General features: G+C 42.7%; 1 protein-coding gene across 3 annotated transcripts in view; it reads right to left on the bottom strand.

Annotated features, from left to right (window-relative positions):
* Nucleotides 1-2,349: 2,349 nt before the first annotated feature.
* The window catches only part of timm50 (translocase of inner mitochondrial membrane 50 homolog (S. cerevisiae)), a 149,160-nt gene continuing 127,096 nt past the window's right edge, over nt 2,350-24,413 (bottom strand). For all 3 annotated transcript variants that reach the window (XM_069909404.1, XM_069909403.1, XM_069909402.1), the window contains 3 exons: nt 12,931-13,087; nt 6,418-6,524; nt 2,350-4,031 (listed from right to left, as the gene is read on the bottom strand). In XM_069909404.1, coding sequence (XP_069765505.1) covers nt 3,930-4,031; nt 6,418-6,524; nt 12,931-13,087 — 366 coding nt within the window. In that variant the 3' untranslated portion in view covers nt 2,350-3,929. The remainder of the gene's footprint in view (nt 4,032-6,417; nt 6,525-12,930; nt 13,088-24,413) is intronic.

Genomic DNA, 24,413 nt, shown 5'->3' on the forward strand with positions numbered 1-24,413 from the left:
CCGTGGCAGCGATGGACAAAATGGTCCTGACACATTCCACATTGGGTAGTAAGAATATTTTCCACCTGATTGCACTATGAAGAGTTTTGGAATTGATTAAGAATAAACTAATCGGGTGATTTGTCAAATTGGATTTGTCCTGCTTCTTGCAGTTGAAGGGCCCACACAGGCTCTGAGCAGCTGGAGACTGGCTCGTGGGAATTTGAGAGGGTGCCGAGGGCAAGAAGGCTTCCTGTATTAGAGGTTAGGACCTGGAGCCCAGGTGATCAATTGATCGAACAGGGGTCTATGGGATCGTTGGAGGTAAATCCACGGACAAGGGGCTCACTTTTGCTTCTTTTTCTCTTATTAGCCTTGGACAATGCTCATGGCAACTTTTTGTTTGCCTTACTTCAGGCAAAAGATGAAGTCTGTCATGTATATTAATTTTTGTATTACAGCTATTCCCCAATATACATCCGAGTTTCGCTCTGACTGACCAGTCGTATCTCAAAATGGACGCGTTAGAAGTATGTTAGCGTGGCATGTCAATTCCAAATCGAGGTCTTCCTCGGCTCCTTGCCAGATCTATCAGCTGATGTTTTTTTCCTCTTGTTCGCCATTTTCTTTGGCGAGTTTAATCACATGGCGACTAAGAGACAGTCACTATTGTACGCACACAGCTGTTATTTTTTTCGGTTCTATGTATGGATGGTCATAAGTAGTTCTATTACGTGACATAAGAAATGGGAGCAGGAGTCGGCCTACCGTCCCATCAAGCCTGCTCCGCCATTCAATAAGGTCATGGCTGATCTGATCATTGACTCAACTCCACCGACCTGTCTCTTCCCCAAATCTACCTAACTGAATCGTAAATATGTTTAATGAAGTAGCCGCAACTGTTTTCCTGGACAGAGAATTCCACCGGTTCACTACTCTCTGGGAAAAAGTTTTTCCTCATCTCCGTCTTAAATCAACTCCCCTGAATCTTGAGGCTGTGTCCCCTAGCTCTGGTCTCACCTTCCAGTGAAAACAATTTTCCTGCCTCTATCTTACCTACCCTTTTCATAATTGTATGTTTCTTTATGATCTCCTCTCTCATTCTTCTGAATTCGACTATCTACCGTGACAATAAAAGGAGCCTTGAACCTCCTTGGGAGCAGATCATACCCAAGCAATTTTCCAACTGTCAGGTAGATCCCAAAGTTGAAACTGTACTGAAATAACTTTGAGAGAGATGCAGATAATTCTGAAGGGCAGGAGGTCTGTCATCTAGTTTCTGGGGCCTTTGCTTGTGATCACATGGAACGAATTGAATTGATTTCTACAATGGCAGGATTTTAGGGAGTAAACTGACACAGTGCATCTGCCTGCAAAAGGTTCAGCCACCTTTAATGCAGTTTAAAAACTCTACACATGGATTGCAAAGAGCAGTTCACTCTCAGTTCTACTTCACCTTCAGTTAGATTGCAGCAGGTTTACACTTGCCCTTGACTGGTGTTCCTCTATACCAAGGTTTTCAAACTTTTTCTTTCCACTCACATTCCACCTTAAATATTCCCTAGGCCATAGGTGCTCTGTGATTGCTTAAGGTGGGATATGGGTGGGAAGAAAAAGTTTGAAACCCAGTTTTATTTGTCCCTCATGGACTCATGTGCAGGGTTTCACAACTCCAAAGGAAATGGGCCAATGACAATTTTTCTCAAGCAAAATATTTCAGTAACAATTGGGTCAAGAGCAGTGATTCTCAATCTTCCCTTCTCACTCACATCCCACCTTAAGCAATTCTTTACTAATCACAGAGCACCAATGGTCTAGGGATTACTTAAGGTGGGATGTGAGTGGGAAGAAAAGGTTTGAAAACCACTGCTCTATATATTTACATAGCAAAATAATGCCTTTGAGCCTCAATTTAGGTAAACAAGAGGTAGGCAGGTGATAGGTGAATGCTTGATGTGGGGGGGGGGGGGGGGGAATAAATGGAAAGATTGCAGAACTTGCAGCTTTTGTGATTCTCTTCAGAAACTTTAGCACGGTCACCGCCACGCTGTTACAGCTCCAGCGACCCGCATTCGAATCCAGTGCTGTCTGTAAGGAGTTTGTACGCTCTTCCGTGTCTGCGTGGGCTTCCTCCCCTCTTCAAAACGTACAGGGGTTGAAGGTCAATTGAGTGTAATTTGGCAGCATGGGCTCAAGGGCCTGTTACTGTGTTGAGGCCACATATTTTTTTTTCTTCACTGATGACTGTATGTTTACAATATTCAAAATAAGAAAGGAATTACATGCCAAATCGATCTGAATAATTTCTAAGGGATCCATGAAGTGAATAATATTCCTTCAAACATAGCCAGATAAAAAAAGAGACGTTCCTCAAACATATTTCACTTATTCTATACAGCACGTGCTAAACATTGTCTGTACAAATATAGGCAGTGTGTTCAATAAAATTGTTAAGCAGAGCAAGATTAGCACTGTCCAAAACTAGGGACTGCTATGAATATCAGACATTGCACACAAAACAAGACAAAGGAGACAATCGTGGACTTCAGGAGGACCAGGAATGACCACCCTCCACTACACATCAACAACTCTGCAGTCGAGAGTGGAGAGCACCAAGTTCCTTGGGGTTCACTTAACTAGTGACCTATCAGGGACACACATCTCCACACTTGTCAGGATGGCACAGCGACTACACTTCCTGAAAGTGGGCAAGGCTACTGGCCACCATTATGTCAACCTTCCTTAGGAGATCTATCAAGAGCATCCTGGCCAGCTATCATAGGGTGATACGGTTGGTGCAGAGAAATAGATTGTAGGTAAATCCACGGGACCATAAGTGTGGCAGAGAGGATCACTGGATTTCAACCCTCTCCCCTCCCACCATCACCAGGATTTTTGTCTGAAGAGGAAGCGCAACACAACTGAGGGCCCCTTCCACCAGCACACAGCATCTTTCAGTTGCTCCCGTTGGGGAAGAGATACAGGGGTATCAGAGCCAGGCTGAGGGATGGCTTCTTCCCACAGGCAGTGAGAACGTTGAACGACCCAAGGGATTGCTCACACTAACCCTCCGAGACTCTCCTATTCATTAAACAATATTTATTTGTATAGATGAAATACTTCTCCTGCTTATTATTGTTCGTCTGTATGTTTGTGATGTCTGATTGTGTGTCTGTGTGTTTTGCACTGAGGACCAGAGAACGCTGTTTCATCAGGTTGCACTTGTACAGTCAGATGACAATAAACTTGACTTAAGAAGCCCCAGTGTTGTTGATGTCGAATTTTAACTGCCATTTTTGCCGTCACAATTTTTATTAAACATTCACTGAGCACACACTGATTCTTATGCACATCATTCACAGAATGCTAGGGAGACAAAAAAACCTGTATTGATATTAATTGTACAAAAAACCCCAAAAGGAAATCTAATTTTTGGTGGTTGCCACATTGCAGGGTCAGTCTAAAAACCGTGTGCAGATTTAATTCTTGAACAGCCACAATAAAAAGACAACTGGACTTCCCTCTTTCCAAACCTGGAATAACTTGAACACAATTTTACTGTTTTGGCATGTTAAAAAAAAACGTAGAATAAAAAAGTTTTTCCTTCACTTAACTGAAATGTAAGATAAAGTAATAATTGGAGATTGAATCTGACTTTTCCATTGCAATCAAGTTATGTCGGTGCATCCAAAATGGTATCACTATCACGGCATGTTTACATCAAGGAAATAATAATCTGTTCCATCTCTGTGATGCCTTTCATATCTAACCCTGCCAAATAAAGGCAGTGGACAGTATGAAATTCACTGGCTCTCATCAGGTAATAGCTTTCACTATACACACAACCCAGGGTGGAGATGCCAATGCTAGCTCCGCCTCGGAGCGATGTGCCAGGCTTCTCAAGATCACTCCGTAGTACAGAAAGAAGGTGGGCTTGGAAATCAGGCTTGTTACTGTGGCTTGGACCGATGCCATAGTTTGCTTGTCAAGGATCCAAGGGAGAGGGTAGACGACTTATGCTGTGATAGATCAGTTATTCGTTGCTTTTCTTCCTGGATTTTGAGAAATGGAAAGGTCAGTGTTGTCAACAAACTCACTGGCAGGACTAACTCAGCCAGTTTAATCACTATGTGACACATGAAATAGGTAAGACAACTCATGCGGATCAAACTGCGGCAAAAAGCAACAACATCGGGGTGAGATGGAGGTAATTCAGGTGGAAATTGAGTGGTTATAAACTACTTCAATCGGTTAATTTTGATTAATTTACTCCAAGAAAGTTGAGACAAGAGAATTAGGATTCCAGAGGAAGGGGGATTGGAAAGGAAGCAGGGGTTCAAGTTCAATCCTGGGAGTTTGTGCAGGACTTGCTGTTCCCTGTCAGTTAACAGGGATGGGTGATACCTTTGGCATCAGAAACGCCAAGTGTGGAGGGAAATGTTCAATGATATCTCTTGATAAATGTTCAGCAATCTGCATTGGGTGATATAGGATAAATGCTTAGAAGCATTTCCAAAGTTGAAAGGACTAGACCAGTAGTTTTAAAACTGCCCTCCCCCCCCCAAACTCTCATTCCACCTTAAGAAATTCCTATACCACAGATGCTCACTGATTAGTAAGAGATTACTCAAAGTGATATGTGAGTGGGAAGAAAAAGTTTGAAAGCCAGTTTTAATCGTCCCTCATTGACTCGTTATGTGCAGGGTTTCACAACTCCAAAGGAAATGGGGCAATGACCATTTGTCTCAAGCAAAATATTTCAGTAACAATTGGGTCTCGAGCAGTGATTCTCAACCTTCCCTTCCCACCCACATCCCACTTTAAGCAATCCCTTACTAATCACAGAGCACTTATGACAAATGGATTGGTTAAGGTGGAATGCGAGTTTAGCGGGGGAGGGGGGGGCAGTTTGAAAATCACTGGCCATAGAGTAGACGTGGCAAATGTTCTTTCCAATGATAAGGGAGTCGAGGATAAGAGAGCACAACTTCAGGGTTGAAGGGCGCCCATTTAAAACCGAAATGCAGAGGGATTTCTATAGCCAGAGAGTGGTAAACCTCTGGAATTTGCTGCCATGGGTGGCTGTGGAGGCCAGGTTGTTGGGTGTATTTAGGTATCTGAATAGAAATTGATCGGTATGTGAAGAGTCAGGGTATCAAAGATTATGGGGAGAAGGCAGGGGAGTGGGGCGGAGTGGGAGAATGGATCAGCTCATGATGGAATGGAGGAATGGACTTGATGGGCCGAATGGCCTAATTCTATGATTTATAGTCTTGTGGTCTAAGTGCAGATATTGGAAATTGTCAAAATTGTGCTGGACTGTGATACTCTCACAATCACAAAACTGGTATTCAATGCCCAAGGTCAGACATAGAGATCTCCTCCAGGATGACTAGAACTCCTGTAAATCTCTGCAAGGAGGGAGGAAAGTCTACCCAAAGCAGCCATGTGGCTCATTAACATGGAAATGCTAGTGAAGCTAACAAAGAAGGCACGAGAAGCTGGGAACTTTTTAAAATTTAGATATACAGCACAGGAACAGGCCCTTCTGGCCCATGACCCCATGCCGCCCAATTAAATTACAACCCCAAACGTTTTTGAAGGGTGGGAGGAAACCGGAGCCCCCAGAGGATAGCCACGCAGACATAGGGAGAACGTACAAACTTCTTACAGAGAGTGCCGGATTCGAATCTGGGTTGCTGGCGCTGTAACCCCTATGCTCACCATTCCACCCTTAGTGGAAGACGAGGTACATCCTCAGCCACGTCCATAAGGACCACCACTCCCAAACTATTGGGAGTAACGGTGGCAGCTGTGTAACCTCTCAACTCTGAAATAATGTGCAGGAAGCTGGGGGAAAAACAAGTGCCTTATGAGGATTGAATGGCGTATATAAAATGAGGGTCTGGACTGAGCAAACAGTGGGAAGCTCTTCCCATTGGAGCAGGGTGGAGGTACAAAATAAAGGGAACTACTAAGAGTGACGTTATCAGTGAGGAGTTTGCACCATTCCCTCCGTAACAGTGTCTTCCACCCTTCAGGTTGTAGGTTAATTGGGTGTATCTGGGCAGCATGGGTTTGTGGGCCAGAAGGGCCTGTTACCGTGTTGTATGTCTAAATTTAAAATTTAAAAAGATTTTTTTTTAAATCAAGCAAGTGGTTGGAATAGAAATGCACTACCTGGCGATGTGGTTGGAGGCACGTTCCACTTTAGAATATTACAGAGACGGAACTGGTGAGTTGCTCTGGCTGAGGACCAGTCACGACGGGCCAAACAAACACTCCATGATTTTACTTGGAGTAGCACAAGTGATTGAGAACAGGAAGTGATAATTATCACAAAACGTGAGAACTGTTATTTATATTAAAACCGTGGCTCAATTTTCATTGGGGGGCAACAGTGGCCATTTGATGTACCGACACAAACAATATTCTCACCTGCACTAGAAGCTCTTGTCTCTTTTTAAATGCTTCAATTGGATCATCTTCAAGAGCATAATTCTCCAGTACGGATCTGATATCTTCAACTCCACTCATAGCAATTGCTGCAAAGCAAAAATAACCAGACATTATACAGTTAAAACATTTCAATGAAGCATTCATAAAACTGACTTTGATGCGTTCATTAGAAAATACACGATTCAGATGTCAGATCACTTAGATGATGGTAATCCTGGTTTAACTAATACAGATTACCGCACCACTATTACACTGCCAGCGTCCTGGGTTTAAATCTGTCGCTCTCTGTTCTACCTGTGCCTGTGTTTGGGCAGCGGGCCAGAAGGGCCTGTAACCATGCTATAACTCTAAAATAAAACAATCAAAATGAGACCTTGTTGTGGTGGGCAGGCCATGGGCAATGTTCATTGTGTGTGAATGCATGCAATGTTGGGGCAGGAAAAGATAGGCCCTCCTGTAAATTGATGAGTTAAGTGCATAAAGGCCTTTGCCAGACAGCATTCAATCAAATGTTTTTTTTTGGTGGAATAGTGTTTTTACCTACATACAGGAAGGCATTCAATGCCATTAAATGTGGAGGCTGGCAAATAGGGAGGTCGCTTTGCTGAGCGCCTTCGTTCTGTCCGCGTCGATGACTAGGATCTCCCAGTGGCCACCCATTTCAATTCTGGGCCCCACTTCTGCACTGACATGTCTGTCCACATCCTCAAGCACTGCCAAGCCAAGGGCACCCATAAATTGGAGGACGACACTAATATTCCGTCTGGGCACTCTCTAGTCAGATGGCATTAACATCTATTTCTCCCGTTTCTGCTAATCATTCCCTGTTCCCTTTCTCTTCCCTATCCCTTTCACCTGTCCTCCAGTTCTCCATCCCTCTCCCTCTCCATTCACAGAGCCATCCCTCCTCCCCCCGTTTGCTGGTGGACCCTCCCTCCCTTATATAACCTATTACCTCCTGCCTCATCCCTTTTTATAAAAGCTGTTTCTTTACAAAATGGGCAGCACGGTTAGTGTAGCGGAGTGGTTAGTGCTACGCTCTCAGAGCGCCAGCAACCATTTCGGCCCACAAGCTGTGCCGCCCAATTTACACCCCATAAACCTACACCCCCGGTACATTTTTTGAACGGTGGGAGGAAACGGGAGCCTCTGGGGAAAACCCATGCAGACACGGGGAGAACGTACAAACTCCTTACAGACAGCGTGGGATTCGAACCTTGGTCCAGTCACGATCACTGTAAAGATGGAGTCACTTGATAGAGATGTACAAGATGATGAGAGGCATTGATCGTGTGGACGGCCAGAGGCTAACACCAGGAGGCATAGTTTTAAGGTACTCGGGAGAGAGTTGGGGGGGGGGGGGGGGTGTTGGGGTTGGGGGTATGTAAGAAGTAGGTTTTTTTTATATACACATAGTGGTGGGTACATGGTATTCGGCACCGGCAACAGTGGTGGAGGCAGGGACAATAGACTATTAGATAGGTACATAGAACTGAGAAAATTTAAGGGTTATTAGGGGAGTTATCTCAAAAATCACAAGATCTAAGAGCAGAAGTAGGCTCACTGACCCATCGAGTCTGTTCCGCCATTCTAATCATGAGTTGATCCATCCTCCCACTCAGCCCCACTCCCCAGAACCCTGACTAATCAAATACCCGTCAATCTCTGCCTTAAATACATCCCACGACCTCATATCCACAGCCTGTGGCAACGTTCCACAGACTCACAACCCTCTGACCAATGGATTTTTTCTGCATCTCTGTTTTACATTGACGCCCTTTATCCTCAAGTTGTCCTCTTTCGTGCTGCAATCCCCTAACTTGGGAAGCATCCTTACCACATCTACTCTGTCCAGGCCTTTCAGCGTTCAAGATTAAGTCAGCACAACACTGAGGGTTAAAGCCCTGTGCTGTGCTGTAGATTTCTATGTTCTAAAGAGTACCTCTTGTATATCCTACCATGGAGATATTTGGGACACAATGAATGCTATTTTAGAAGAGTTAGTTATTAGGAGTGTCACTGATATAGATTTAACTGTGCCATAATGGTCCCCTCTTTTATTATTGGGTTTGAGCTGTTGACCATTGTAAATTCAATCTTTTTGATTAAAATCCACATCTTCAAATTAGACACTAGATACCAATTTAATCCAACTGAAAGCAATTACACTAAATACACTGAGACCAATGTATCTACCATCAATAATGTACATTTCCTGCATGAAACTTTAAAGTAAAGCATCATCTATCCATTGTAACACTGAAAGAGTAGATAGCTTAGTTCTTTGGAATAAATATCTCCAATGACCTGACTATGGGCCAAACACGCACCATACCTCTACTTTCTTAGAGGTGCAGCATCTTCCCCCTTGTTCCTTAACAACTGCTACAGCTTCTCCAGAGAAAGCAAACTTGCTGGATGCATAACAAGGGTACGAGAGCCGCTCTGCTCAAGACTGGAAGCGACAGAACGCATTGAATGCATCTCAAATCATCAAACTTCCCACTCTTCCCTAAGCTTCATCTACTTGGTTTCTAAGGAAGGCAGTCGACAGACTGAAAGAGCCATCATACCCCAGACACCTTCTCTTCTCCCTCCTCCCATCAGGGAGAAGACAAGAGCACGAAAGCCAGTTTCTTCCCTGCAGCCATCAGGCTCCTGAACGAACCCCACAACAGACCTACCATTGTGCCCTTGCTTGGTGTCAATTGATTTTCCTTTTGTTCCGATCCTACACTCTGTAATTATACTTATTATAAGGCTGCACCGACCGTCAAGCACAATTTACACTCATCCCATTTTAATGTCTCACATTTCCATCAACTACCCCCAGCTCTACCAGTCACCTGCATACTTGTGGCAATTTACAGCAGACAACCAATGTACCACCTGGGAGAAACCTGTACAATTACAAGGGGTATCTGCAAACTCCACAGACGGCACTGGAGGTTAGGACAGAACTGGGTCATGGGGGTTGTGAGGCAATGGCTCTACAATTCGAGCCACTGTGTTATCCATTACTCGTTGTGCCACTCATGTCTGTGCTGACATAATAAGTGGATCGATTACACTAGACAACAAAGATTTTGCTTTCTGAACACTTTTGGGTGTATTTTATAGATTTTGGATTGCTCATCATGGAAATCACCTTAAATTTTTTCTATCGTGCACTGTTTTTTTAAGATGTAACCTGTTTTTGTGATGTCCTGTTATATTTTAAGTCTACTAGTATATTGCCCACAAAGCAAGCTGTTTTGGGCATGTACTCAAATGCAGGTGCTATGCAAATGTCGTCTTAGGCCTGGATATGCTTAGTCAGGATAGACGCAGACGGGCTATAAAAGCAGCTCACATATACAGAGGCTGTGCATTACATTGATGTAGATTGAATGCATGTTGGTGCATATGTTCTTCTGGAAAATGCAGAGTGAGTGCTCTTAACAATAGCATTTATTGTCTTCAGGAAGACTCAATGCAGCAGAAATGTTTCGTCAATGTAACATTCTGTTATATTTAAGGCTCAATGATGCAGCACGACTGCACTTATTAAGAAAGCCTATGAGCTCTACTTTGGTTGTAAAATGGGTGACCAAGACAAACCCTGGGCTCCTCATAGTTGTCGTGCAACATGTGCAGCCAACTGGAGAGCTTGGCTCAGAGGTATATTTTGAGATTAAACCTGCTAAATTCAATAAAAGTTCTTTGAATGTTTCTCCAACTTCCTAATTGATTCAGCAAATCAGAAATTATCTTTGTGTTCAGCTTGAAGTTGCCTATCATAATCCCCAATAATATTTTTCAAGAAGCAAACCTTTTGAAAAAATTCCTTGTCCTGTGATATAAAAATAATTCTTTTGGCTATGAAGCACCATGGGACAGCCACAGGTGGTGCATAAATTGAATACTTTACCTTTACACACTAAACCATCGAGGAATGTGGGATTTAAATTTAATTTATTTCTTTCCAAAATAAAGATCCAGTTTTGACAATTACCAAGGAAGAAGAGCGGGAAGAGTGTTCACAGTCTGATCATTGCACGAAGGTCATGGACTGCTAACAGAATGGAGTCAGCCTTCCTTGTATCAAATTCAAAGTGAAACTTTAGATTACTCACACTGTAATTAATTAACATCAAGAGGAAATTTACATTTCCACAAGGGACATTACTTGAGGAGAGGGTTTCAGTTGAGATGTCTCTCTCTCTCAGATCTATTCGGCCACGTATTACAGTAACAAATTCCTTTTTCCAGACCTCCGACATTTTTGTTTTAAAGCCATACAAACAGGTATTCTATGGCAGCTCTGTTTCCCGTTCCAGGCTTAGTAGCTGGAGCCATGACCTGTGCTTGAGGATGGAAAATGGTGAAGAATTTCAATCCAAGCAGGCTCTACAACCTCTGATGTCAGTGTTCCATCCTGTCCACCAAAAATGGGTAGCAGTCCGTTTTTGCTATTGTACCCTCTGAAAGCATTACACCATTACTGAAGGCTTTCAAGCCATGGAACTTGGTTCTTTCCCGTTAATTCAAGAGGCAAATGTCAATGGAGAGGGAAGTCATAAAATCAAATCAAACAGGCTCTTTGTTCAATTCTCTTTGGTTATTGGGAGTGCAGGTGTTTTTTTTTCTTTTCTTTTTGCAAACTTGACAACATTACCGATAATAAAGTTCCTGTCGGTGGCAACACGGGAACTGGAGTCGGGAGTGCAGGTGTGACCTGGAACTTCTCACCTTCCAAAGTTACCAGTCTAATACGGATCCGGTATATGATAAGAGATGTGCAGCTTGGAAACTGGCCTTTGGCCCACTGCATCTGTGATGATCATCAAATCCACCCACATTCATCTTATTCCTGATTAATCTTACTCTGCGAGCACCACACCAGGAGTGAATTAGATTCAAGATTCCTTTATTGCCATGTAACAAAATAGATTGCCTGAAATTTACTTAGTCTGCCATAAGGCAGAGATTGACCTTCAGCAGAAATTGTCGGGCGCCTCTTTCAGTCAGAGAATTTACAATAACGATTAATAGTCGGCGTAGCAGTTAATGCAACACTGTTGCAGCGCCTGTGGCTGGGGTTCGGATCCCACGCTATCTGTAAAGAGTTTGTACGTTCTCCCTGTGACTGTGTGGGTTTCCTTCTGGGTGCAGGATTCCACCAACCCTTCAAAAATGTACCGGGGGTTGGGTGGCACGGACTTGTGGGCCGAAAAGGCTTGTTACCGCGCTGAATGCCTAAAAAATAGCTATCAACAGTCACACCTTTTAGCGAGTGGAAGGAAACCAGTTCTCAAAGGGAAACCCACGTAGTTATCGAGAGTATGAGCAGACTTTACGCAGAGGTCAGGATCGAATCTGGGTGTCCTATTAGACAACTGTGCACGGCGCTGTCAACTTCTCTCCCAATGCCAACCCTGCAAGAACGTGAAATTTCAAAGGTCTCTGCCACTTGTCAAGTGCACGCACTGCCTTTCCAATCAGCTCAGCCACCTTTCCTCTATGCCTCTTACACGCGGCGTGAATGTAATCTCAGACGCGGATTTACCACACTGCAATGGAGAGGAAAAGAGCCATTCTCGCCAGCGGTGGGCACTGCCTGTATCAGCAAGATGGAGAGATTCATTTGCTCATTGCCATCATTCACAGAGAAGATAAGTGCAGCAAACAATATCTATTTAGTTCTGGCACTTTCGTGAATGGCTCCTCAAGGAGGCTTTTTGTGCAGGGTCACCAATGCAATTCACAACATTGGGTTTCATCCAATGGCGCTTTTTTTTAATAGAGGTAATCATTTCACAGAAAAGGGCACAAGAGTCGCCAGCTCCCTGACATTAAATTTAACAACATAATGTCGACCCTCACAATGCAATTTTAAACATGCCCCAAGCCCCTTTCAAACCCTGTGTCACAGATTCTCTTTAGCCCCCGTGACCTTCTAACCTCTGTTCATTCACAGGCACAACAAATATTTAACTTGTTCATAACTAAAGAAACCATTTGGTATTGTTCCCCCCATGGACCTCGGACCTCGGACGATGCCAGATGGCATCACTGCAGCTGCTCGCAGCAACGTGATCTCTGGTAAGTGGCATCACAATGGCAGTGCAAGGTGAATAAGTTAATCGACATCAATAGAGAAAAGAGGAAGAAAAAAATACATTAATAAAACACAAAGGACAAATAACCAGATTGTCATAATTGACCCAAAGGTCTTGGGCACATATGCCTCTTGCAGCTCTCCTACGATTAACTGTTGAGGTACCAGTTGCAGAACTTATTATGGAAACTTTAAGCTCATATTTGTTCAGCGAGGTCGGGGGGTGGGGGGGGGGGAGGCAGACGGGCTTGGGGAGGGGCTAAGCTTAGAGTAGCAAAACATGATAACCCAGCAATTTGAATTTGTGTCACAAAGCCTCTGAGGGAATCCCGGTCTTGAGGATCAGGAGAACAAAACACATCATGAGACAGCAGGCAGATGGGAGAGCTTACTTTTCAGGAATACCGCGAGTTCATATAGGGTTCGGTCATCAGAATTTCCATTCCATTTCTTTAGTGCAATGCCATTGAATGGCTGGAGACTGAACGCTTCCTTTTTGCAATCCACAATAATGACTTTCGAAGGATCTCTATTCAGGCAAGACACATCCTAGATGAACAGAAAGAGAGAATATTACACTGATAAATTAAGTGTCTGGATCAGGTAGCACCATGCCAACATTTGATTTACAGTCTATCCTATTAGACAATATTGGTGCCAGAAACAAATATAAGATCAGGCTTGACCACAGTGCTTCTCAAGCTGAATGGATAGATAATCTGATGAACATGGAGCACCGCAGTAGAGTACAGGCCCTTCGGCCCACAATGTAGTGCTGGCCTATATAAACCTATTCCACAACAATCTAATTCTTCCACCCTCACATCCATGACCCTCTATTTTTGGCAGAACAAATGGCCACTTTCAGCATTCGAATGGCCTCCAGCTGCCAGAAACATCAGGCACAGGAGGAAAAAAATTAGTTTAAGGGACCAGAGAAAATTGATTAAAATCTAAAAGAAAATCCCAGTCAACATGAATTGCATATTAATAAAAAATATTAATATTGAAAACATCGCCGTCACCATCTGTGGATATAGAATTGCCATATTGTTTAATCTAATAATTGTAAACCCATCTGCTCTTGAGTAGAATAAATCAGTCATTATTTAACCAGAGAAAACTACTAATAAAGCTGTTATGCGTCACCTCTTCATAACAGCATAACCTTCTAATTAATTGCAATTAAACCAACCCGCAATCCTTGGACATTCCATCCATATCAAAGGAACAGTTTGATGCCTTTCAGGGAAACGTATCAAAAGTTCGTATGTTTCCATTTTGCAGATATTTGACATTATTCCAGAGACGTATTAACTTGAATGAGGGAGAAACATCAGAAAGCAAGGGGATTTCTTCAATAATATTTTCATGGCACAAAAAAAATGAGCAGGTAATCACATTATGAATACATGGAGTATTCGACTTATTGCTGACATTTAGCCTTGAAAATGAGAAATGTGTAGATCTGAACTTTATGGGTTAGATATTCAGCAAGTGTTGAATTAGCTAACAAAAGAAGAGATGGCTGGAAGAATGACGCATCATTCTCCAAATTACTCGTCCAGTTCTTCTTTTTAATGATCTTTGTGACTGGCTTCTGTCCCACAATCCTGCTGTGGTCCTAAAAGAGAGGGTGCCACGGTTAGCGCGATGCTATTACAGTGGGTTTAAAGCTGGCACTGTGTGCAAGGAGTTCTCCCCGTGTCTCCCCTTTCATTTAAAAATTTTAGTGACAAATTTTCAAGTCAAACAGTGCAAAGGACAACATGTTTCTGAAATAAATAGTAATAAATCCATTAATAGCTGTTGTATGTCTAACTATAATTAAATGTACCTCCTCTCCCCCCTCCTCCCCCCCGAGAAAAAGAAAATTAGAAAAAAAATAGAGAGCAAGAAAACAGGATTATTCAAGACAAGACTAAAAAGAGAGGAAAAGATGAGAGGCTGTCAGGTATGCACCACCCTCCTTCCAGGCCTTAAATTATCTAGCTCTTCGATCCACGGGAGGAGAACAGACAGGGTGCTCCGAAGTGAAAGGGTGGTGGGGGGGAGGAAACGAAAGATTTACAGCTATTTGCCGTAAACATATTTGATTCTCAAACCGTAAGTGATTTTCTCATGGGGAACACAACTTTGCATTTCCGCATTCCATCATAACATTCCTAGATGCGACTCAGACTTCCAGATAACTGCTGTACATTTCCTGGCAACTGCCAAAGTGATCTTTACAAATTGGGTTTGAAATTTGGACAGCTTCACTGTCGATCTTACGCCCATGATGTTTCCCAGTAAAAAAACAATTCTGGGTTTTGTGGAAAATGTTTTCCTATAATTTGTTCTAGGAAATTCCCCAGATCTACCCAGAAGGGCCGCATCTTGGAACATGATGAGGTTGAATGTAGAAAGGTTCCCACCTCAGTGCTGCATCTAAAACATTGGTCTGAAATTTCTGATTTGTTTATTTAATTTTTGCGGCGATATATAACGGATGCAAGAAAATATACTCTACCAGCCTATATCCCTCCCACCCTTCAAAATGTTTGGGGTTGTAGTGTGTAATTGGAAGGCCCTGGTTTAAATAGCTGGAATCGGCTTCTACTGTGCTGTAAGTAAAATTTAAAACTTAAAAAACAATTACCACCAAGACCCAATCATTTTTAAAAATTCTTGGTAACCTTTCTAACTTTCGCTCGTTTTCTACACACCAATTTTACTATTATCTCAACTGTACTCCATGAGATCACAAATTCCCTCTCTCCCGGAGACATCATCTGGGTTACACATGTATGCCAACGCCACCCTGCTTTATCCTCAATCCCCCTCCCCCCAACCCCCGAGAGTGGCCGTGCCTTTCTAACAAACATTCCAAAACCAAGTTGTATAAGAGCTCGAAGATCCTTCGCACTTTGGCAAGACTATATCTATCCTGTTTAAAACTCATCAGAAATTCCACATCCTTGCCCGATTGCTGTGATTGCAAGGTGAAATTAAAGCAGATTGTACACAAATAGCATGTATGACAATCTGAAATTTGAATACATTCAGCCCACCATTCAAGGCTTAATGCTACTCCATCAGTCCCAATGGCAATCCTGCAACAACCTTCATTGAGAACACAAGGTTCAACAGGATGCACTGAGCCTCTGAACCCCACCATCACTCTTCCATTTTCTGCTTACTACAAGTGTCCTTGTCAACCATTTATTGCCCAGCTCTCAGCACTGACTTCAATGTGCCTTGACAACTGCTCAGATTTCAGATATATTGTCAGAGTACATACATGACATCACATACAACCCTGAGATTCTTTTTCCTGCAGGCGAGGCAGAATTACCATGTATTGGTAGTCCAAAAAAAATTGTACTCAATGTTCACACGAAAACAAATAAAGAAATGTAAACAAACTGACTGTGCAACACAGAGAGAAAAAAATCAATAAAGTGCAAATGTAAGAGTCCTAAAATGAGTCCCTGATTGTGTTTGTTGTTGAGGAGTTCGATGGTGGAGGGGGAGAGCAGCTGTTCCTGAACCTGTGGTGTGAGTCTTATGGCACCTATACCTAATTCCCTGATTGTAGCAGCGAGAACAGCGCGTGTGCTGGGTGGTGTGGATCCTTGATGATTGCTGCTGCTCTCCGACTCAGCATTCCCTTTAGGTTCTTGATGGCGGGGAAGGTTTTTACCAGTGATGTCTTGGGCAGCATCCACTACCATGGCTCACTCCATTTTCTTTGCAGCCTTATCCAGCCTACATGTCTTTGCTGAAGTTGGAGAGTTCGGAATTTTCATTCTCCATTCAGATACAATCACTACATTTAAGATGCATTGAGACACAATGAAATAAGTAAGACTGTTGTAATGCGTGGAAATTGGATGAGTGCCAATGGGTGAAAACGTCAACATATATGACATGCCACTGGATAAGAAATACAATCTGACTTGAGGTCTTGTCAAAATCACTGGACATACACAAAATCATACACAGACACACACAAAGAAGTACCTTGATGATGGGATCAATTCCAAAACATTGGTTATGTATATCTTTGCTGTATAAAGTACCCCGTCTGACATGCTGAGTTTATCCAGCATTGTGTTTTTACGTGCACACAGACCCACACACCCACCCTGGATAGCCCAAAAGACATTGAGGAAACATCATGAAATAGATCAGACTTAACAGCGTCACAATAAATGACAGAATGCAGAATCCCAAATGATAGTGTATTTGCATTTTGTTGTCAAGATAGGATGCAAGCAGGGACAGCTTCTCAAAGTCCATTGCTGGGTGTCTCCCAGCCGACATCTAAAGACTCATTTTGCAAAGGGAAGTACAATTTCAAAGACGCATGAGTGTCAATACACAAAGTATGGCTGTAGAGCAATTTGTAAATGCTATTCCCAATCAATTTTTTTTCTTGGCTTTGTGATTTCAGATTTATTGTCAGAGAACATACATCACATACAACCCTGAGATTGAGTGATAAAAGACAGAGGTAAATATGGATTAGATGGTATAAAAAAAAAGAGCCTGATACTTTGCATTTCATATGATAAAAGATTTGACTAAATTATCCTATTTTCAGCTATCATTATATATAATTAAAAAGTGCTCTAGAGATATTATTTTTCCAGTTAGGTGTAGTCAGAAATTATATTGGAAACTGGGTAACATTTTGAAATTGCTACAAGGATGTGGAAAAGTTAACCCATCAATAAGAAAAATTAATTTTCAAATGTATATTAAAAATGGTAATACCCACCTTAAAAAAAGGAAAATCAAGGCAAACCAAGATCTTGATCAATATACAAATGACTGCACACATCACTGGAAGCCTGTCATTTTATGGCGACATTGTACAGTCGGCATACATAGGAGCTATATAGACAGATACGCTGAGTTTCACCAGTGTGGCTTCTTGTTTGATGGTTTTACTGGCGCAGGTTGACTTTTGACAGGGCCAGAAACTGCACAGTGATGAAGGCAGCAGAGCAGCATTTTGTCAGGCGGCAGATGGGTGATGGGAGGCTTTGGAAGCCACTGTCACTCTGCCCCTGCATCTAATGAGGGCTTCAGACTATAGCTGTTGAATGCAATGATTTGTAATTATCAAGAACATTGTTCCAGTTATCTGAAAGCCTACAAATAACGGGTGATGAATAATATATAAATATATGTACACGCACTTGAAAGGTCACTTTCAACTATATTGTTTATGTCAACACCGTATCGTAAATCCTGTCTAATGATTAATGGATATGCTTTAGACACTTGATCTGCACTTCTTCCCATCTTCCAGTGATAAGATGGGGCACGCTTGTAAACTGGCTGAACTGTAAATTCTTTCAATGCAATTACAACGAAGAATTAAAGCCAAAATGGGTCCTTCCCTCGTCTGAAGAACTCAGGTACTACTCTGAATTCTCCGAATAATGCACACACCCCTGAATAGTCTGGCAACCAGGACATAACTCTATCAAGGAACCAGACTGTGTAGCCCTGACCCATAATGGGCAATGCATGCCAATCAGAACACAGAAGTGGAGAAACATGTTTTTGGTCTAAAATAATCAATGTAGATTTGTTTTCTTTCCATTGGAGATGCTTCAATCTATTCTATGATGTAATAACGTTACAATTTTTAAAACTTTGACACCAAAAAATGATTAATTTAAAAAAACAAATTATGGGCGAGGTGGTTGGCATAGTGGTTAGTGTGATGCTATTACAGCGCCAACAATCGGGACTTGGGTTCGAATCCGTGCTGTCTATAAGGAGTTTGTATGTTCTCCCCGTGTCTGCGTGGGTTTTCCCCAGGGGCTCCGGTTTCCTCCCATGCTCCAAAAGAAAACACGTACAGGGGTTGAAGGTCAATTGGGTGGCACACGTTTGTAGGCCGTAAGAGCCTGTCACTGCACTGTATAACTAAATTAAATTAAAATTTTATAAAGCATACTGATGATTAAATTGTATTAGTTTAGAACACATTCAACAAAGAAAATGACTTCCCAAGATACCCTGTATTTTAAATTGGAAAGTACTGGATATACCAATATGGAAGTGATTAAGAATCTGCACAGTCGAAGTTTTGGACCACTAATCTAGGGTCATGAGTTAAAACCCACTATAGATGCTGGGGAATGAACATGAGTAGATGTAGAAAGGTTGTTTCCTATGGTGGGAGAGTCTATGAAAAGAGGGCATAACTTCAGGATTGAAGGGCATTCACTTAGAACAGATGTGGAGGAATTTCTTCAGCCAGGGGGTGGTGAATCTGTGGAATTTGTTGCCACAGGCGGTTGTGGAGGCCAAGTCATTTAAGGCAGAGATTGATAGGTTCTTGATTAGCCAGGGCATCAAAGGTTATGGGGAGGCGGCCGGGCAGTGGGGCTGAGGGGTAAAATAGATCAGCTCATGTTTGAATGATGTGGCAGACTAGATGATTAGCCTATTTCTGCTCCTGTGTCTTATGGTAAAAACTTAAGTAATAATTTTAAAAATGCATAATTTAATAAGAAGGTTGCCCCTGTAACAGTAACCATCTGGTTCACTAATGTCCTTCAGAAAAGGAAGTCTGGCATCCTAATCCAGTCTGACCTCCATGTGACTCGAGACATCTAATGCTTGACCTCTAACTACCTCCTTAGTTCAGGCAGATAGTAAACGTTAGAATTTCCAGCAATGACCACATCCTATGAATAAATTAAAAAAATACAATTTATCTCAGCTGTTACAAAGAGGTTGTGGTTTTAAACACAACTTGTTATACAGTAGCTCTTTGTAATTAACTATACTCTTGAATAAATATCCAGGTACTCCCTGACTTATGACCGTAATTGGGACCAAAGGATTGGTTGTATCTCGAAATGCATGCAAGTTGGAATTTTGCCTATGCGTGTGGAGTATCAAAGTCTTAATCGAATCTTTTTTTCATCATGGATTTGACGATAACAACTTAAAAGCTTCCCGAATTTGTCGATCAACCGTGGCAAATCTTTCCACATCTGGTCCATGCTTATCTTGTTAGTCCGCAACTTGGGGTCTGTAGGCTGGGAACAACCCTCTTGATTCATGTGCACATGTGCGAATCTTTGGTTGGTGCATGTGCACTGGGTTCGCGTCTTGGAGTTTGATTGGTGCACATGTGAGAATTACGCATCCTAATGATATTGAATTTGTGAACTTAACTGTTGCGCATGCGCCAACCAAACTCCAAAACGCAAACCCACTGTGCATGCGCCAACCGAAGACTTGCGCATGCGCACAGGAATCAAGATGGCCATGACCAGCCTAGGGACCCTGAGATGCCAACTAACAAGACAAGAGTGCACATTTTGGCTCTTACCTGCCCTGTATCCCTGTTATAGTTTATTAAATACAACATAATCTGGGTAAATTTTATATTAAAAAAAAATTTCAGTTGTATGTGAAGATGGTTGAAGGTCTCAAGTCGGGGAGTACCTGTACTTTCATGGAAGAGTTGCAATTGAAATGAACAGTTGTGACAACGCTGGTGAGCAAGATAACTGAGGAGTGTGTAGCATCTCAAGATATGGGTGAGGGTACCAATGGCCAAACATGATCACCTCATAGTCTTGGGGACTCACAGAGATTTGGGGAGGGTGTGGGGTGGTTGAGCAGTGTGTGGTAGGATGGGGGTTCAGTGGAATTGATCTATGTAGGGGTGGCCAACCTTTTAATTTAGATATGCAGCCTGGTAACAGGCCATTTTGGCCCACGAGAAAGTTAACTGGGTGGCACAGACTTGTGGGCCAAAATAGCCTGTTACCAGGCTGCAAGTCTAAATTTAAAAATTAAAGGTTGGGCACCCCTAATTTAGAAGAAAGGATGATGGAACATAGAGAAGCAGTCGAGATTGACTGCATGTTCTAGTTCTCATTCAGATTTTGCTACTTTCCACATCATTCTTGCGGAAAGCCTGGAATTCCATCTCTATTCATGTCAAGGTGTAGGCTTGCCACATTTACTTTATCATGCCCATGATTAAAGCAACCCCAGCACAGCTGAGGCTGCCTTGCAGTCTGAAGGAGAGACGATGAAAACAAGAGAATGCTGTCGGTTACACAGGCAAGACATCATCCACAATTTGAACCCTGCCTTAAGAACCTAAGAAATGGATGTAAGACTATGTCAATCAGCTCCTCAAGCTTGCTCCAAAATTTTCTAACATCTTGGTTGAACCAACCTTGGATTCAATAGGACTTTGCTACTCTTGCTCCACCAAACCCCTGGACTTAAATGTCTGTCAATCATTCAATGGCAGTCTCTAAAGCAATGGTTCTCAACCTTTTTTCCCCCCCCACTCACAAAGCAACTTTTTTTTTAATTTAATTTTTTATTTTTCACACCATAAATCACAATAGCCATGATATACACTTTTTCTTTTTCACACATTTACAGTGACTTTTTCTCCCCCCCCCCTCCCTCCTCCCAAGCCACCCCCCCACCCCCCCCTCTCATCCATTTTAGGTATACAATCTAGGTTGCATTCATTCAGTCTCACAAAGCAACTTAACTAATCTATTGACTATTAAAACTAGGTCCACATGGGATCCCATAGGTGCTCTGTAGTTAGTATTACTTAAGATCGTACGTGAGTGGGGAACCACAACTCTAGTGTATTCCCACTAATCGCCCCTTGGCACCTTCTCCTGTGACCCCAGGAAATGCCATGCTAGTGTCCACAACTCCTCCCTCACCACCATTAGGAGCACTTGTGAATCTGTGGGAATAATCGACTGCATCCGGTGCTCTCATTGTGGCCTTCTCTACATCAGAGAGACTGGACGCAGACTGGGAGGTCGCTTCGCTGAGCACCTTCGCTCTGTCCACATCAATGACAGGGACAACCCAGTGGCCGGCCATTTCAATTCTGCACCCTATTCCCTTCACTTCAATCATGGCGTCTGCGGACCTTCGCACTTTACTCAATGACAACCTCTGATTCTTTCAGGTTCAGAAAATTCCAAAGATTCGTGAATCATCGAGAAAATAAGATGCATCTCATCTCCAATTTTAATGCCCAATTCCTTATTTTAGATCATCTCATTAAGGGAAACGTCTTTCAGGAACCATTCTACTCAGAATCAGAACCTTACATACTTCAATAATTTACACTCTTCTAAACAGAAACCTTTTTTCACACCTCAACAGCTTCATCCCAGGAATCAACTTACTGATGCTTTACCGCTCTGCCTCCAATCAGTCCTGTCCTGTCCCTCGGCAGACTCTCTGCGTCCTCAGCACTACCTGTCGTTCCATTAATCTTTGTATCATCTGGAAACGTGGCCACAAAACCATCCACTCCGTCATCTAAATCATCTACATATGACATGAAGAGTAGTGGACGCAACACTGACTCCTGCACAACACCACTAGTCAGCCAGACAGGGTGCCCCTTATTCTCAGGCTTTGCCTTTTGCCAGTCAGTCAATCTTCTGCCATGTCACTAACTTTCCTGTAATGCCATGTACTCCTACCTTACTTAGCAGTAAGTGAGGGTACCAATGGCTAAACTTGATCACCTCATAGCCTTTGTCTGTTCTGCTTGTTAGTCTTCAAAGGAGTTGTGGAAGAAATGTGCTGATCAGCTGCCTCGAGGTCTGGTATGAACACCAACACCCCTGAGGACATCATGGGTAAAACCCTCCCCACTACTGAGCTCACCTACAGGGAGCGCTGGCGTCGGAAAGCAGCAGCGATCGTCAAGGATCCACACTCTGTTCTCGCTACTACCATCAGGAAAGAGGTGCAGGGGCCACAAGACTCGCACCCACCAGGTTCAGGAACAGCTGCTCCCCCTCCACCATCAGATTCCTGAACGACAAACCCAATCAGAGACATTTAAGGACTCTTACTTATGCACTTTATTGATTTTCTTTTTGTTCTCACTGTATTGCACAGTTTGTTTGCAGTTCTTTGTTGACATGTTTTATGCTATGAAGTTTTTTTTTTTGCAGTACCATTTAGTGGCAATTCTGCTACTCCTGCACGAAAAAGGAATCTCAGGGTTGTATTTGATGTCGTGTATGTAGTATATACTCTTGACAATTAATCTGAAGTATTCCCACAGATTTGTCAAGCAAGATAAAGAAAACCGTGCTGACTTCAGCCTACTTATCTTGTGCTTTCAAGTATCTCAAAAATTCATCTTTGATAATGGGTTCAAGAATCCTGCACTGAAGTCAGGCTAACTGGCCAATAGTTTCCTATATTTTGCCTCTCTCCCTTCCTAAAGATTAACATTTGCAACTTTGCAGCCCTCTGGAACTATTCCCCGCTCTGGTGATACTTAAAACATCACTACTCTTCAAATACCTCTTTCAGAACCCTAGGATGTAGTCCATTCAGTTCAGGTAACTTGTCCACCTTCAGCCCATTTAGATTCCCAAGCACCTTCTCCTTAGTAAGAACGACTACATTCACTTCTGACCCCTGACTCTCATGAATTTCTGGTACATTGCTGTCTGGTATTTGGTCCATCCGTCATTTCTTTGTTCCCCACTCTGTGGTTCGGTGGGCGAAGCAGTCAGGGTTACGCTGTTATCAGACCCACGATCAGGACTGGGGTTCGAATTCGGCCTCCCCGTTTCTGCGTGGGTTTTCCCCGAGGGCTCCGCTTTCCTCCCACCCTTCAAAATGCACCGGAAGTTACGTCAATTGGGTGTAATTGGCCGTCATGGGCTCGTGGGCCGAAAAGGCCTGTTACTGTGCTGCATGTCTAAATTTAAAAATTCCCACTTCTCCAGTGTCATTTTGCAGTGGCTCAATGACCACTCTCATTTCTCTTTTACTCTATATATCCGAAAATATCTTTTGGCATCCTCTTTTATGTTGCTGGCTAGTTTACTTTCATATTTTATCTTTTCACGTATGGAGACCAAAACTACAGGCAGTACTCTGCGCCAAAATTCTACAATTTAAATCAAAAAATATCACAGCTCAAGTACTCACTACACTCTCCCCCCAGCTTGCCTGCTGAGAGAAGCCAGTCTTCTGCTACAGAAATAGGTTCCAGTGTGCAAAATGTAATAGAACAGCCTCCAGTACTTTTAAAACATAGATGTATGAAATGAAGTGGTGATAAGAAAGGAATGCGGAATTGATTAAGATTTCTAGGAGAAATCCTATGATCTCAGTTAAATAATATCTTGGGAGTTTTATTTTGCATCCTCCAGAGGACGTTGGCCCTAGTTTTAAGAGTTAAGATTCTTTTATTGTCATGTCATCAGAATCAGAATTTATTGTAATGAACAAGTCATGAAATTCGATGTTTTGCAACAGCGTCACGGGGCAAACAATCATATTATAACCATCTTACGACATTACTATAAAAAAATAAAAGTGCATGAAAAGTAAGGTAGAGTCTATGGTTCATTGATTATTCGGGAATCTGATGGCAGGGGGTAAGAAACTGTCCTTGTGCTCGTCTTTAGGGTCCTGTCCCTTTTTCCCCCCAATGGTAGCAGCGTGAAGAGGGCATGACCTGAGTGATTGGGGTCTTTGAGGAAAGAGGCTGCTATTTTGACATCACCTCGTGATGGAAATGTGACATTACACAAAATTTCCTTTAGTCTCACCGCAAAGGAAAGATTCACCACCAGCACAAATTGCCCAGTGCATCTGACAATCAAAGAGAAGCAAAAGGAGAGCATCCCCACCAGAGTCATTGAATGTCCACGGATTCACCTCCAGGGCTCCTGCAGCCACAGAGCCTTGAGTCTAAACAATCAGCAATCCAAACCTCTGACACGAACAGCAAGCCCTCAGCGCCCTTGGCACCGTCTCGCATCTCGATTCTGATACCTGGCATCTCATTGAGAACACAGTACCTTGGGTCAGTGCAGCACTC

Source organism: Narcine bancroftii, chromosome 13, assembly GCF_036971445.1.
Source record: "Narcine bancroftii isolate sNarBan1 chromosome 13, sNarBan1.hap1, whole genome shotgun sequence".
Taxonomy (NCBI): domain Eukaryota; kingdom Metazoa; phylum Chordata; class Chondrichthyes; order Torpediniformes; family Narcinidae; genus Narcine; species Narcine bancroftii.